Below are 15988 nucleotides of genomic sequence, written 5' to 3'. Positions count from 1 at the left end.
TGTAGAGTAATAGATTGAAGGGCTTTGCTCTTCGAAACCTTATCTGTAGGACTGGGACACCCCTTCTTGCCTGAGGAACTGATGCACTCTCCCGGAAAGACACTGCCTCAATTTCCTACTCACAGGTTAAAGGTTTGGAGACACAGCATTTATCTTCCCTTTAAAGAATGAGACCCTGAGTTGCCTCTCAGGCCAGGCATGAAGCAACCATAATCCACATGGCCTTGTTTGGCTTTGAACCTGTGAAAACTAATAATCCATTTAGACTTTAATAATATTAACCCTTCCCTCTACCTTATATTAACTAATCTCTGGTTTCTGGTGAGCCACCCCATGGTTTCTTGGATGTGTGACCTGCTTGCTGAACAACAGGACCCTTCCCTGATGGACAGAGATGCCCCTGGGCTTTATCTCCAGATTAACATCTCTGCAAAGCAGTCATCTTTAGATCTTGCCTAGGAAAAATAAGCCACTGCAATTGGAGAATTCCTACAAGGGCCATGTTCCACTAGTGAGGAACTGTGGCAAGAAACTCTCTTGAAACTCACCATGGCACCCTGCAAGCCTTTTGGAAACTTCCTTCTGTGAAAACTCATGCCCGGTCTTACATATAAAACTGCATCATCTTGCTTAAACTGCATCTTCCTAAAAAGAAAAAAAAAAAAATCTACATCTTCCATAAAAGAAAAAAAAATCTGCTGTGCTGCAAACCATAGGTCATTAAAATACACCAATTTTTATTTTGTTTATTTATTTAGGCTACACCAGGTCATCGTTGTGTCATGTAGGTTCTAGTTCCCTGAACTGCTACGCTTCGGAGTACAGTCTTACCCACTGGACCATCAAGGAAGTCCTGGAAAACAGCATTTTTTAAAATTACGTTTAAACACAACTTTGAATTGGAGTACAGTTGACTAATGATGTTGTGATGGTTTCAGGTGGACAGCAAAGAGACACAGCCATGCATATACAGGTATCCATTCTCCCCCAAACTCCCTTCCCATCCAAGCTGTCACATAACATTAAGCAGAAGTCCCTGAAAAACAGCATTTTCAACAAAGAGCCACTGTAGACAGCGATTTAGTCTCACTTCTTTCTCCAGTGTAGAATTAGAGCATGTATGTAAATCAACCCTGTAGCATAGATTTTGACTGCAAGGTCCATAAATAAACAGATACATGTATATATCTTATGTATCAGTTCAGTTCAGTTCAGTCACTCAGTCGTGTCTGAGTCTTTGCGACCCCACGAATCACAGCAGGCCAGGCCTCCCTGTCCATCACCAACTCCCAGAGTTCACCCAAACTCATGTCATCAAGTTGGTGATGCCATCCAGCCATCTCATCCTCTGTCGTTCCCTTCTCCTCCTGCCCCCAATCCCTCCCGGCATCAGGGTCTTTTCCAGTGAGTCAACTCTTTGCCTGAGGTGGTCAAAGTATTGGAGTTTCAGCTTCAACATCAGTCCTTCCAATGAACACACAGGACTGATCCCCTTTAGGATGGACTGGCTGGATCTGTATAGATAATGATATATATATAAGTAGATGATGTCTACCTCTCTCAAATATCATGTAGAGCTAAAGCAGAGGGAATCATGATCAAGACAACTTATTTTCCATCAGAAAATTCCTATCCCTGGGTGCCAGCCAGGGACTCTGTCTGTTGGAGGCAGCCTCCATGGCTTTGCCAAGCCTCAGATGTGAGATGCTGAGCCACAGTGGGGAACCTGAACAGGACTGAAGTTCTGGAGGCTCCTTCAGGACCGGGTCCACCCGGGGTACCCACATTTCAAAAGGGCTTGGAGTTCTACTCAGAGCTGCATGGCAAGCTCCATCCTGAGCTTTAGCATTTCTGAAACGCCAGGTCAGTGTCTCTCCAGCACTGAGATGGATGGATATTACTAAGTGAGGGATGTTACTAAGTGAGGGCTGTTACTTAGTGATGGAGGTCCCTCTTAACCCAGTGAAAGGGTCCCCACTGCTGGACCATTGTGATACTAGGCTGGGGAGATGCATTCAGTGGCAGTATCTTCCTCCCACTCTGTCTCTGATGAAAGGAAACGGAGCACCCATCTGCCCATCACGTGTCCCACTGAGATTCTATGAGACTGGCATGTGATTGTCTTGCAGTGAATTAAGAAAAGATTTTTTTCCCTCTTTCCTTTTTCCCTTTTGTGTCTTTCTCCACTTTAACTGTTCCTAACCTACAGTCTGCACTGATAACCAAGTTTCTTCTTATCAGAAGACTAACCGATTATGCAAACTACATCTGGCACCTATTGCCCTCCTTTTCTGCAGGAGCCACATCTGCATCTGTTATCCTTTAGTCTAGCCACATCCTGATACTTAATTCTATCCCATCATAAACCTTCACTTGTAGTTTATTTTTCCCTTCCTTTGCTCTGGGTTACCTCATGTTGATGCTTAACTTTACAGTACACTCTCTTTGGAAGCTACCCCCTAGTAGTTTGCTTTCCCCCTTCTGTATTACAGGAAGAAAGTCGCCTGGAAATCCCCAAAGGACAATGGACCCAACCACCAGGACCAACTGCCAGACCCAAAAACCAGCTACCTGATTCTGGCCTTGACTGTTTCCAAACAGCCCAAAAAGAGAGCATTCAAGACCGCTACACCTTTTGTGGTGTATCTCCAATCCCTGACTGAGAACACCAATTGTATGATGCCCTCGATTCCCAACGGAGGGGAGACAGGCTCCATGAGGCAAGAGACTACTGTGTTCTCCCTTCTGCCAGCTTAAGGGTTAAAGCCATCTTTCCCTTTGCTCCAAACTCTGTCTCCACAAGTTTTATTCAGCTCCGGTGGGCAGAGAAAACCAAGACTTTGGCGGCGACTGTTGCTGCCAAGCCGTAACAGACTAGCTGGCGTGGCGAGAGGGTTGGGACCACTGGGTCTCTTCCCTCAGGGCCCCAGGGGCCAGAAAGAGGATGGCTGTCTCTGCGGATGCTGGGAGTCAGCAAGTCTTGCCCAGGGAGTGAAACTGCCTCTGGACGAGTTAGTCCCTATTTGGGCCTGAAACAGCCTTTCAGGAAAACAGTGTATGTGTGAGTTGCTTAGTTGTGTCCGCCTCTCTGCCACCCCACAGACTGCAGCACACCAGGCCCCTACACTCATGGGACTCTCCAGGCAAGAACACTGGAGTTGGTTGCCACTTCCTTCCCAAAAGAACTAGAGAAATAAAGAAAGTGGAGTCACTCAGTTGTGTCCAACTCTCTGCGACCCCATGGACTGTAGCCCACCAGGCTTCTCCATCCTTGGAATTTTCCAGGCAAGAGGATTGGAGTGGGTTGCCCTGTGCTTCTACACAGGAAACCAGTGGGCAGATTCAAAGCCCTGGAGGGGTAAGGTGGGGCTGCGGAGCGAGTAAGCTAAGGTTGAGCAAGAAGTCTGTGCCCCTGCCAGGGGAGACAGGCCCCTGGGCCTTGCCACACCCTTGCCCAACAGCTGAACTGACTTCCAGGGAGAAGCATCTGGTCAAAAGGGTAACAGGAAAGCTTTTTGTGGGGTTTTCAACAGCCTCATTAGCATAAGAGAGACTGACCCTGCTCTGTGCTATAAAGGCCAGTCCCAGGACACACAGATAGAGACTCAGTTAACCAGTTCATAAGAACCAAATCCACAGCCAGCGCGGAATTCCTCCCGGAACCTGGGACCTTTATAAAGCGGCAAGCGCAGCCTCTTCTCCAGCGTCAGCCCCAGAGCTCCGGCTGCCAGCATGAGGCTCCATCACCTGCTCCTCGCGCTCCTCTTCCTGGTCCTGTCTGCTGGGTCAGGTGAGCTCCTGGGAGCCCCGGGGGAGCCGCGGGCTCTCTCTCCTGTTTCTACCCCCTTCTGCTACCCTCATCTACACGGGGTCAGACTAAACCCACCGTGTGTGATGCTTCTGAGAAGACAGCGCTGAGTCCTTAGTAGCGAGAGGGGTCTGAGAACCGCCCTGCAAAGTTCCTGGCTGTTTCTAAGCCACTCTAGCGAGTCAAAGCTTCTGAGCCCGTCTCCTCATTGGTTTCATGAGGAGGAAACAGAAGATGCTTCTGTTAAGTGACTCTCCTTTTTACCTTTTTCATAAAAGCAAGAAATTTGATTTTGTCCCATGAAGAAGTGCAGAATGTCACTTTATAAATCTTTCTACTTGAAGGGTGGCGGCTCTGGGCAACCAGAGAAGTCCAGAGGAGAGTCAGGCTGAGCCTGGGCTTTGGGAGCTGCCCTTGGGACAATCGGTGCTGACTCTCCTCAGCAGGAAGGTCCTCCAGGACACCTTGCTGACGATGCGACCCTCGCTCCACAGCTGGGAGGCACCACATCCAAAGCAGTGTGCAGGATCGGATGTCTAATTTTCATCTTACCCTTGATATTTCCAGAAATAAGATGAAAATATGTAGGAAGAAAGGAAGGAGGGAAGGAGGGAGAGAGAGGATGGGGAGACTGAGACCTGACAACTGATTAGATGTCAAAATGAAGTTGAAAAGCCCTTGTCATCAGTGTTGTTTATGATTGTAACCCAACTCTTACACAGTGGCAGGGAGAGACGCCAGGGGTGTAAGGATGACGGCCACTCAGTGCCTGGGGCCCAGGTTCAATCCCTGGCGGGGATTGAACTAGAGGGACCAGAGGTGCTTTGTGGTCAGGGGGAAAAAGGCCTGTGACGGAGATGGAAAGGCGGCTGGTCAGGAAGAAACCACAAAGGGAGGAGGAGACCACATGAGGAATGCGGGAAGGCCGCTGATCAGGAGGAAACCACAAAGGGATGAGGAGAGGGGCTGACTCTCTCCAGCGCTGAGAGCTCTGAGTCAGTAGAGACAATGATACAAAATTAGTTTTGCGAACCATTATCACTCTCAGTTGTAAGTTACTTTGAGAGTAAGTTCTTTTTAAACAGTTCTTACACTTTCAGGTGCATCTTTTCCTCCTATCTCAGCTCCACTACTTGACTAACTCCTTGTGCTGGAAAACTAAACAGTGAAAATAGACGCCCGCGGGCCTCTTCTGACTCCTGGCCATAAGGTGGATGTAACAGAGCTTATGGGTCTTTGCCCACGAGGTGGAGCTGACCCCGCACACAACCGTTCTCCAAACGCCCCAGTCCCTCAGCCTCTGTTTCTGGATACCTGAGGGTCCTCCGGAGCCCGGGCAGGGTCAGCATCTGTCTGGAAGCTGGTCCATGGTGTCCTGGACTCACATCCTTTTTTCACGAGGCCATGTCCGCATCTCAGCACAGAAAGCCCCAGGGCCTCTCTCAGAGGGCACACAGCTGCCCTTCTCGAGATGCCGCTTTTCCTGCTGACACGTTCTTTCCCTCTTCGTTCTCTTTTTAGGATTTACTCAAGTAATAAGAAGTTCTATAAGCTGCCGTTTGAATTTTGGCACCTGTGTGCCGTTCCGGTGCCCTGGACGCATGAGACAGATTGGCACCTGTTCCGGGTTTGGAGTAAAATGCTGCAGATGGAGATAAAAGAAGGCGACGAGGTGGCCAGGACCGATGCGGAGTCAGAAACTGCACCCTTCGACAGAGCATCTAAAATTGAAACCAGAATAAATTTTGTTCAAAATTAAAGAATTGCCCACTGGTCACTGAGGTTGTTGTGTGATGTCTGATCCCAGGCGAATTCCAAAATCCCTGAGGATGCTCTCTGAGCTCCTTACAGGAACCATGGGGGAATCGTACTGGGTGCTCGGATCCCCCTGTTCCTTGGGGGCCTGACCTTCCCCAGCCCCTCTGTCTGCTGTCCTTCCTGCTTCCCGGCCCAGGGCACTCTGGCCTGCCCCTCATCTCCCCTCAAACATACACCCCAGGGGTCCAGAATCACCGGAACACCAGTCCTGTAGGAAACCCCCGTCCCCTGCTTCAGGAGGAAACCCCTTCCTCTGTCCCCCTGCAGTCCTCACTTCCTTTTGGTTTATGCTTCTTACTCCTACCTGTGCACACATGGATACACTTCCGATTCCCTTTTGGGCTGTAAGGTCTCTATAGGCATGGACTTCTCCTATTCCTGGATATGCCGGGCATTGAGCCGAGACATTGCTTCACCAACTGTCATCAGTTGAATGACACAGTTGACATGGACAAAGCATGTCTCTCTGTGCGAACATGATAGGATGCAACTAAATGCGATGGAAGAACCAGTCCTGTGGAAGCACAATTCAGTGAAGACAACACAGCACGGAACACAGAGCCCGCCAGGGCAGGGTGAGCACGCGTAACTCAGCCTGCTTGCAGTTTCTTCAGAGGGTTTCCCAGTTAAATCAAGAGCCTTGCTGGTGCATGCGGTATGTGTGAGCAGCTCTCTGGTCTTCACACTAACTCTTCCCTCAGTGCAAGCTGAGGTCACCAAGGGGATGGTGTTAGGAGACAGGGCCATTGGGAGGTGATTTGGTCATGAGGGTGGGACCCTCATGGGTGGAATGAGGGCCTTTATGAAAGAGACCCCAGAGAGATCGCTCACCCTTGTGCCCTCTGAGGACACAGGGAGAACACCGCCGTCCACCAGCCACCTGCTCCGTCTTGTTTGTGGATCTCCCAGCCTCCCAATCTGAGAAGTAAAGGTCTGTTGTTAATCAGCCACCTATTACAATATCACATGTAAAATAGATAGCCAGCGGGAATTAGCTGTATCACTCAGGGAACTCAGACAGGGGCTCTCCGACCAGCTGGAAGGGTGGGATGGGGAAGGAGATGGGATGACGTTTCAGGAGGGAGGGGACATGGGTGTGGATGATTCTTGTTGATGTATGACAGAAAACCTCGAAATTCTGTAAAGCAATCATCCTTCAATTAAAAAATATAGTGCAAAAAAAGAGCCACCTAGACTTTGGTGTTTCTGCTTTAATAGCCTGAAAGGGCAGACAGATGAAAAGTGAGAATTCCAGCACAGGTGAAATATGGTACCTAGTCATTGGCCCTTAAGATAAGAAAATGACCTGGATTAACTGACTGTGCCCAATGCCATCTCCTTACAAGGAGCCTTCGATGTGGACGAGGGATGCAGCTCAGTGTCAGAGATGTGCGCTGAGAGACTAAACCAGCCCTGGCTCCCACTGACATGGAGGGGGCCATAAGCCAAGGAGGGCAGGCAGCTTCTAAGTGTGAAAAGGATGGAAGCCTCCAGAAGGAACGGCATCCTGCTGACACCGTGATTTGAAGCCAGCGAGACCCATTTGGGACTTTGGATCCTCAGAACCACAATAACAACTATGTGTTCCTTAAAGCCAATTAGCTGGTGGCTATTTGTGAAGCTGTAATGGGAAATCAATACAGCAATCGCTTAAAATCATGCTGTGAGCCTAATATTAGGAGCTCAAAAGAGACATACCTGTGTGTTTAATGGAGGAAAAAAATGATAACGGCTGTCAACATTTTGCTCAGCTTTATATTTCTTTTTTCACAGAAATGCCCATGGTGCATCTGCCAACTGCTTTTCATCTCAAAGGTTGTATTTGCGACTCAGTCTTACATTCATATACCGTATATCCCTTTTATCTTTTATTTTTAATTTTTTTTATCATAGAAAGTTTATCTGACATTGAGTGTGGTTTGGTGGTACTGTTTATTAAAGTTTTATCATATTCTTTGTTGGGATTTCAATTTTTTATTTTTGCTTGACTTTTTAGGTGTTATTGTAAATGTATCTGCTGATGTTATTGCCATGACATTTTAGAGTGTCGTGTTGGTCTCTTGCGTGGGAGGAATGCTCTTCTCATTTCAGCACCAAGAAGAGGATGGCTTTTCCATGTGACTCATGAACCAAACAACTTCCTGCTCTGGTCCATAGCCAACGATTCCACCTGGGTCCTGGATCTCATTTCCTTGCTTACTTGTGGGTGAGGCCCAAATCAGCTCCACCTCTTGCCTCCATCTACTCAACCTACGGAGAATGCAATGGCACCCCACTCCAGTACTCTTGCCTGGAAATTCCGATGGACGGAGGAGCCTGGTAGGCTGCAGTCTGTGGGGTCGCTGGGAGTCGGACACGCCTGAGCAACTTCACCTTCACTGTTCACTTTCATGCACAGGAGAAGGACATGGCAACCGACTCCAGTGTTCTTGCCTTCGGAAACGCAGGGACGGGGGAGCCTGGTGGGCTGCTGTCTATGGGTCGCACACAGTCAGACACGACTGAAGTGACTTAGCAGCAGTAGCACTGCATCTATAAAAACTAACAGCAGGGACTGACCCGGCGTCCAGTGGTTAAAGACTTCATGCTGCCAATGCAGGGGGCAGGAATCCATCCCTGGTTGTGGGACTAAGATTCCACATGCTAAAGAAGAGGCCAAAAGTTCCAAAACAGACAAACAAAAAAAACCCCCAAATGCCAGTGTTTAAAAAAATAAAAACTAAAAGCAGGAAACAGTTCTTCATTGACATGAGAGCAATCATGAGCTCGGTCTTCTTTGCACTTAGTTTTTCAGCAAAATTCTTCAGAAGGAGTGTCTGCAGCCCCCACTTCCTCTCATCACTCTCAGGGGGATTGATACCATCAAGTCTGGCTGGTCTCACCCCTCTCCGCCAGGATGACTCCTGCCAACAGGGATCACAAGGCATCCTGTGTGACCTCACTCAGCCCTTCCTCTGCCCTTTGTTGACCTGCCCCTCACTGTGTGGCAATGGAGAGGGGCTCTCAGGTGTCTCTGCCTGAGTGCATGGGCCGCAGTCCACTGGAGAAGGGCAGAGGAGCCAAGTGTAAGGTAGGTTTTCGGGAGAGAGAGAGAGTCATTGGTGGTTGAAAAAGCGGTGGGAATAGATGCCTAACATTTAGGGAGTCAGTGTAAAGGATCACTTTCCGTATAAGAGTACAAGAGAGAAATGTGACCCAATGCTTTTAGTTTATCCTTTCTTTTCTATTATTATAAAAGTACTGTTGCTGGGGCCAATGAAGTAAAACCCTCATAGCTATTCTTTAGAATTAGGTAAGACTTATTGAAACAGCTTACTGCAAACACTCATTCTAATTTCAGGTTGAGGTCACTAAATTAAAATAGATCTCTCCTTAGTGAAAGATTCAAATGCTGATCAAAAGATTAAGTGAAAATATTTTATTGCTAAGTTATCTCAGGACAGAGAAAAAAGTCAGAAGATACAGTTCATGTAAGATGGAAGAGAATCAGGTGAGTGAAGGCTAGAGGCCATGATGTATTATGACAAGCTTTGACCTGTTATGTTGGGAATGTGTGAGTGTGTGCTTGTGCTCAGGAATACTTTGGCATAAAGAAACTTAGTGGGCTCTCTCCAGACCCTCAAAACTCTAAGGATTATGCCTGAGCCTTCCTTCCTTTTCTCCTTGCCTCCTTCTCTCCCTGATTCCCTCCATTCATCCATTTATTCATTCACCCATAGGTTGACGTTTCCATACTAGGACCTGTTCATACACAGGTTTGACTGACTACCTGCTCTATGCCTGGCTCTGTTCAAATGTGAGATAATAAAACAGGACTTGTTGCTTTAGAAATTTACATATAAAGATAAAGAGAGATATGAACACTGCAAAGCAAAACTGAGATGGAGAGAAGGAAGACATGGAGAAAAATTTCAGTTATTTACCTGGTATGTGTGTGTGCTGAGTTACTTCAGTCATGTCCAACTCCTGCCAACCCCACGGACTACAGCCCATCAGGCTGCTCTGGCCATGGGATTTCCCAGACAAGAACAGTGGAGTGAGTTATTTGACATCCAGGGGATCTTGCTGACCCAGAGATCAAAGCTGCATCTCCTGCATTGGCAGGTGGGCTCTTTAGCACGAAGACCACCTGGGAAGCCCCACAGCTAGTACCCTTCTATGCTTTTAACTTAAGAATATGTTGATTTAATACCTGTAGTAAGAAATACTCAAGCCTATAAAGACTCACTTGGTTGTGCTCTGTGCAAGAGATGACCTGGTAAGCTTGCTTAGGATGGATCAGTCTCTCTGAAAATGGTAGCAAGAAATATGTTGAGAGTGCAAAAGGAGAGAAGACCATTTCTGTTTCCAAAATTCTTCTTGCTTTCTAGTTACAAAAGTTGTGTGGAGGGAGGCGGGGGTGGGGGGCAGTATTTATTCTGAAAGGATAAAGAGACAGATGCAGAGATATGCAAGAAAGTTGAATAAATAAATGAATAATTTTTTAACAGAATGCTATTTTGAATGATATTTCTCAAAAAAAAAATAAATAAATAAACCAAACCGCAGAGCCATAAGGAGAAGTCACAACCAATGTGCAAATGCTGACTTCCTGCAAACCTCTTCCTTTACAAAAGGGAGACACTTGGGTCTGGGACCCTGAGTCCACAGATGAGACACCCTCAAATTACTCCCAGGCCATAACTGAATATCTCTAGTAGCAACTTCCCAGGTGGCGCATTGATAAGGAAACACAGGAGACCCAGATCCGATCCCTGGATCAGCAAGATTCCCTGGAGTAGGAAATGGCAACCCACTACAGTACTCTTGCCTGGAAGATTCCATAAACAGAGGAACCTAGTAGGCTACATCCCCCGGGGTTGCAAACAGTCCAACCAGACTGAGCACAGTACCACCACCAGTCGGAATACAAGTCCTTTCTCTCTACCTGTTGGTCAAACTCTTTCCCAGATTGCCTGCCCAATTCAGGTGTGCCATCAGACACTGCTGGGTCGACCTAGAATCCAGAAAGCTCCTCTTCCATCATGAGGCTCCTATACCTTCTCTTCCTCTTACTCATATGTCTTATCCAGATGACACCAGGTAACTGGTGGCTAAGCTGGCTCCAAACTTGGAGCCTGGAGTAGGGAAAGTCAGGTTGATTGCTCATTCAGTGATATGCTGAAATATATAGCGACTGAATAATATATCTGAAAGAAGCATGCATATACAATATGCTCCATTTTTCAAATAAGGAAAGAGAAGCTTAAAGTGAAAAATAGTCTCCCATGATTGCCCATAACTAGTTGGTAGTAAGTCCATAAATTGAAAAGCTGATAGATAACATTTACAGGAGACTTAACAGGTTCCAGACAATTTCATGTGACTAACAGTAACACTAATAGTAATAGCAAATTATATTGACCACTTCCTCTTTACTGAGACACCACAACTTTTAATGTCTTATCCCAAATGTATTCCTCACAGCACTATTTACAGGATAGGTGTTTTTAATCCTGTTTTTCAGCTGGGACTGAGAAACAAGGTAATTAGTTTGAAGTCATGCAGGTTCTGTGAAAAATAGCCTTGGTAGCTTGATAGGGATTGCATTGAATCTATAGATTGCTTTGGGTAGTATAGCCATTTTGACAATATTGATTCTTCCAATCCATGAGCACAGTATATTTCTCCATCTGTTTGTGTCCTCTTTGATTTCTTTCATCAGTTTTTTATAGTTTTCTATACACAGGTCCTTTGTTTCTTGAGGTAGATATACTCCTAAGTATTTTATTCTTTTTCTTGCAATGGTGAATGGTATTGTTTCCTTAATTTCTCTTTCTGTTTTATCATTGTTAGTGTATAGGAATGCAAGGGATTTTTGTGTGTCAATTTTATATCCTGCAACTAAACCACAATGAGGTACCATTACACGCCAGTCACGATGGCTGCTATCCAAAAGTCTACAAGCAATAAATGCTGGAGAGGGTGTGGAGAAAAGGGAACCCTCTAACAATGTTGGTGCGAATGTAAACTAGTACAACCGCGATGGAGAATAGTGTGGAGATTACTTAAAAAACTGGAAATAGCACTCCCATATGAACCAGCAATCCCACTCCTGGGCATACACACCGAGGAAACAAGATCTGAAAGAGACACATACACCCCAATATTCATCACAGCACTGTTTATAATAGCCAGGACATGGAAGCAACCTAGATGCCCATCAGCAGATGAATGCATAAGGAAGCTGTGGTACATATATACCATGGAATATTACTCAGCCATTAAAAAGAATTCATTTGAATAAGTTCTAGTGAGATGGATGAAACTGGATCCCATTATACAGAGTGAAGAAGTAAGCCAGAAAGATAAGACCATTACAGTATACTAACACATATATATGGAATTTAGAAAGATGGTAATGAGAACCCTATATGCAAAACAGAAAAAGAGACACAGATGTACAGAAGAGACTTTTGGACTCTGTGGGAGAAGGCGAGGGTGGGATGTTTCTAGAGAACAGCATGGAAACAAGTATATTATCTAGGGTGAAACAGATCACCAGCCCAGGTTGGATGCATGAGACAAGTGCTCAGGCCTGGTGCACTGGGAAGACCCAGAGGGATCGGGTAGAGAGGGAGGTGGGAGGGGGATCGGGATGGGGCATACATGTAAATCCATGGCTGATTCATGTCAATGTATGACAAATACCACTAGAATATTGCAAAGCAATTAGACTCCAACTAATAAAAATAAATGAAAGAAAAAAACAAATCGTGCAGGTTGTGTGTAGGGAGGACGTTAACTCAAGCCCAAGTGGGTTTAATTCCGAAGACCATCTTTTATGAAATATTCAACAATCCCAGAAAACTAATTCACTTACTGAATTATATAAACAACAAATTTATATATTTGTTTATATATATATATTTATATATTTGTTTATATATAAATAAAAAATACTTTAGCTTAAGTGTGATCTCTGCATCACTTGGGATATACTTATCCTACCAGATCATTTGTTGATCACCTGAAATCCAAGTTAAACTGGGTGTCCTACATTTTCCCTGCAGCCCTCCTCAGGAGACAGCATGCTCCAGGCTGTGCTGTGGTAACAGCGCCTCCAGATCTTAGCATCTTAAAAGAGACAAAGTTAATTCTTGCTCAAATGACGCCAACCCGTGAGGGACTAGGGGCTCTGAGCAAACCCCACCCCCGAGAAGCAGCCACCACTGTGGGCGCTGCTGGTCCTGTGTCCGAAGAAGGCGCTCTCAGGACTCTCATGCTGGCGATTAATGGGCCCAGCCCTGAAGGGAAACATCAGACACCTTCCTGACACACGAATTTGGTGGTTTTTCAGACCGCAGTAAAGTATATGCTGTGTTTGACCTGAGATGCTGCACTCCATCACAGGCCAAGGACACAGGACAGAGGCTCTGGAATGCAGCCCACTTTCCCTTCCTTCCCACACTACTTAAAAGGTGATTCCATTCTGGGTGTATCCCTGCAGGCCCAGGGCATGAGCCAGCACCAGTCTACACCTAGATTCTGAATACACCAGCCTTGGACTGGATTCATGGGGCTCAGATTCTCCCAGGACTTTAGGAAGAAGGCAAAAGCTTAGAAGACCACAGTGGGCACAGGTGAGCTCCCAGCTACATGCCCCAGGACTGCATCCAGGAGTGGACAGGTCTTTCCTGTCTCAGACAGCCAGACATGAGCCAGCCTACATGAGCACCCAGACCTCAGAGGCAACAGAACAGGCCTGTGCTCACATCAGGCTCTGAGTCTCCCTGAGGTTTATAATTAACTCCTGGGGGGAATGGGCATGGTCTGCTTTGTAAGGGACCTTGGCATGAAGCTTAAGGAAATGCATCATATTGTCATCCCTGTAATATTACAGGAATTGCAGCTGCTGAATGCTTCTCCCTGTGGCTGCGGACCTGGAGCCTTTATAAAGTGAGCGAGCACACCATCCTGTCCAGTCTCACCTGCGAAGCTAGCCAGCCATGAGGGTCTACTACCTTCTCTTTGAGTTCCTCTTCTTGTTCTTGCTGCCTGTTCCAGGTAAGATGTGCTGGGAAATGACAGGACTGAATGGATTGAGAATTTGTCAGTCAGAGTCAGCCCTCTCCATTCATTTGGGAATTTTAGATAAACTAGTTTTGTTGCTTGAGAACTGGACATTACCAGTTTTTCTCCTTTATTTTACTTGAAAAAGACCATCAAGAAGCTCAAAGTAGGGTCTCCATCCCTTCTGATTCACTCTTAAGAGACTAATCAGCTCACAGACCATCCCTCCACGGGAGGATTGTTATACCTGTTCATGAGACAGGAAGAAAGTGATGTAAATCTTTATTTATTTATTTTATGTGTAAATCTTTTAATACCAACAGGAAATCGAACTTAATCTGAGGAAAGAAGCACAGGTTCCCTTTTATTAGCTTAGCGGTTGGAGGTACAGTCTTTCGGTCTCTTAAGGACCCGGGGACCATCGTGACCCCTGCCTCCCAGGTGTCAGTTCACAAGGGGGCTGCCACGGTCACGCCACTTTCTCAGCTGAGCCGAACCCACAGACGCATGGTGGGTAGCTAGCCCCACCTTCTTCTTTGCTCCAGATGGTATAGAGAAAGGAAAAAGACATAAAAGAACAAAAAATGGCGATGTATAACTTACTAGAGGGATTCCAAACGCCCTGGACTTGCACCGCGGCCTTCCTAAATCCTTCCGTACGCTTCGTTTCTTCAGCGTAGGCAATAGCGGAATCATAAGCGGGTTTCAAAAGGATTATTGCAAAAGAAGAAGCGGCCGGTGTGCTCTGATTGGCTGCCTTCCAAATGAGGAACAGATAGGCCGCTGTGCCCTGAGTGGCCGAAAATGCTTCCAGAAAAAGAAATGAAACATCCAGCATCACGAGGAGAGCGTTGCATAGTGTGAAAATGCCTCCTTATAGACTCCAGAAGCCAAATCAAATTAAAGACTTTTAACAAAGAATTAGAAGCTTGATTATTATCATGATTATTTTTTAACATTCTCTTTATTGTGCTACTTGTTACCAAACAGGCAACTTAGAAAGTGTTAATGACTCCCCTTTAATTCAAATAAAGTATAATCCCTAGAGGAAGCCACAAGAGGCTCTCAGATGATGTTCCAAAGATTGTCAGATTTTATTCCTCTTTCACAACTTTAACCCCACAATGACACTGGACCACTTGTTCTTTCTGAAACACTTCCTTTGCCTTCTGTCACCCATCTGAGCTGTGCAGTCTGTCCATCTGTCAGAGCATCTCCCCAGCAAATCCATCTCTGAAACTTCAGGGCATCCATGAGGGTCTTCCCAGATCCTTCTGAGCACTTTCCAGCTCAGAGACACGGGGAACCTGGCTCCTCCTCAACCTTGCCCTTAGCTTTCCTCTCACTCTTGCTTCTGTTCCGACTGAACTCAGGCCTGGGTAAAATCTCTCCTCCAGCTATGTCTCCAAACCCATCTCTCAGGGGCACCTCAAAATCTACCTCCTTCTTAAAAACACACATTTGTTTCCCCAACAAATATGATCTTTCCTTTTAAAAGGGTTCTGATCTGAGTGCTCCATCTATGACTCCTGCTTGATTTTTACATTCACTACATTTGCATATTTCCAATCTCCATATTTGGTTGCAGATTTTGAAGGACGCTTCATCATTTCAACACTCCTGGCCCAATGTTTTGGCACAAAAGCTCCTCAACAAGTGTTTATTGTGACCCCATGGACTGGGGCCCACCAGGCTCCACTGTTCATAAGACTCTTCAGGCAAAAATACTGCAGTGGGTTGCCATGTCCTCCTTTATGTGAATTGAAGTACATTCCGAGGCACTGTACCTTTTTAATGGTCTCTGGAGGTTGATACAGCATGATTCCAGCAAATGTGATGGCAGGTCCATCACCCCCAACTAGAGCCCCAAGTCAAGGAACTGAGTTCTCAGGAAGAAAGGGCAAACACTCAAAGACAACAGCTTGGACCCCACAATTCAGCATTAAAAAAAAAAGAAAAAGGACGTGATGGGACTGTATGCTGCCCTTCTACATTACACGACTAAGGAACCAGGCAAAACCTGTGAAACTGCTGATTCAGACTCTGGCACAAGCAATGCAGGACCGTAATGAGGAGAGCAGAAAACAGGTAGGTGAGGGGCTTCCCCGGAGGTCTGGGGCTGGGATTCTGTGCTCCCAGCTCAGGGCGCCTGGGTCCACCCCTGGTCACGGAACTAGATCCCACATGCTTCAGCTAGATTCTGTCCAAGGTCCAAGGCAGTCAAATGAATGAATTAGCTAATTAAATGCTTAAAATATCTGTGGTCAACCATTTAAGAGAAAAGAAAAAAAAAAAAAACTGAAGTGAGAC

The 15988-nt window shown here is 46.2% G+C and overlaps 2 protein-coding genes across 2 annotated transcripts; both read left to right on the top strand.

Annotated features, from left to right (window-relative positions):
- Positions 1 to 3579: 3579 nt before the first annotated feature.
- On the top strand, positions 3580 to 5589 carry LOC122687815 (lingual antimicrobial peptide-like). The gene is made up of 2 exons (XM_043893473.1): positions 3580 to 3790; positions 5330 to 5589. The coding sequence occupies exons 1-2, from the start codon at positions 3733 to 3735 to the stop codon at positions 5464 to 5466; spliced, it is 195 nt and encodes a 64-aa protein (XP_043749408.1). The 5' UTR covers positions 3580 to 3732; the 3' UTR covers positions 5467 to 5589.
- An 8025-nt stretch (positions 5590 to 13614) lies between these two features.
- On the top strand, positions 13615 to 14504 carry LOC122687812 (beta-defensin 103A-like). Its single transcript, XM_043893472.1, has 2 exons — positions 13615 to 13672; positions 14359 to 14504. Exons 1-2 carry the CDS (start codon positions 13615 to 13617, stop codon positions 14502 to 14504), a joined length of 204 nt encoding a protein of 67 aa, XP_043749407.1.
- The last annotated feature ends 1484 nt before the right edge of the window (positions 14505 to 15988 follow it).

The sequence above is a fragment of the Cervus elaphus genome, chromosome 32 (genome assembly GCF_910594005.1).
Source record: "Cervus elaphus chromosome 32, mCerEla1.1, whole genome shotgun sequence".
NCBI lineage: Eukaryota > Metazoa > Chordata > Mammalia > Artiodactyla > Cervidae > Cervus > Cervus elaphus.
The sequence above is the reverse complement of the archived record's forward strand: the minus strand, read 5'-3'. Positions and strand labels throughout refer to the sequence as shown.

Bases quoted from the DNA above. Each gene is read 5' to 3' on its own strand.
- LOC122687815 (XM_043893473.1), top strand. From the start codon at position 3,733: ATGAGGCTCCATCACCTGCTCCTCGCGCTCCTCTTCCTGGTCCTGTCT. The intron at 3,791-5,329 runs GTGAGCTCCTGG...TTCTCTTTTTAG, and splicing joins GGTCCTGTCTGCTGGGTCAG to GATTTACTCAAGTAATAAGA.
- LOC122687812 (XM_043893472.1), top strand. From the start codon at position 13,615: ATGAGGGTCTACTACCTTCTCTTTGAGTTCCTCTTCTTGTTCTTGCTG. The intron at 13,673-14,358 runs GTAAGATGTGCT...TCTTCAGCGTAG, and splicing joins GTTCTTGCTGCCTGTTCCAG to GCAATAGCGGAATCATAAGC.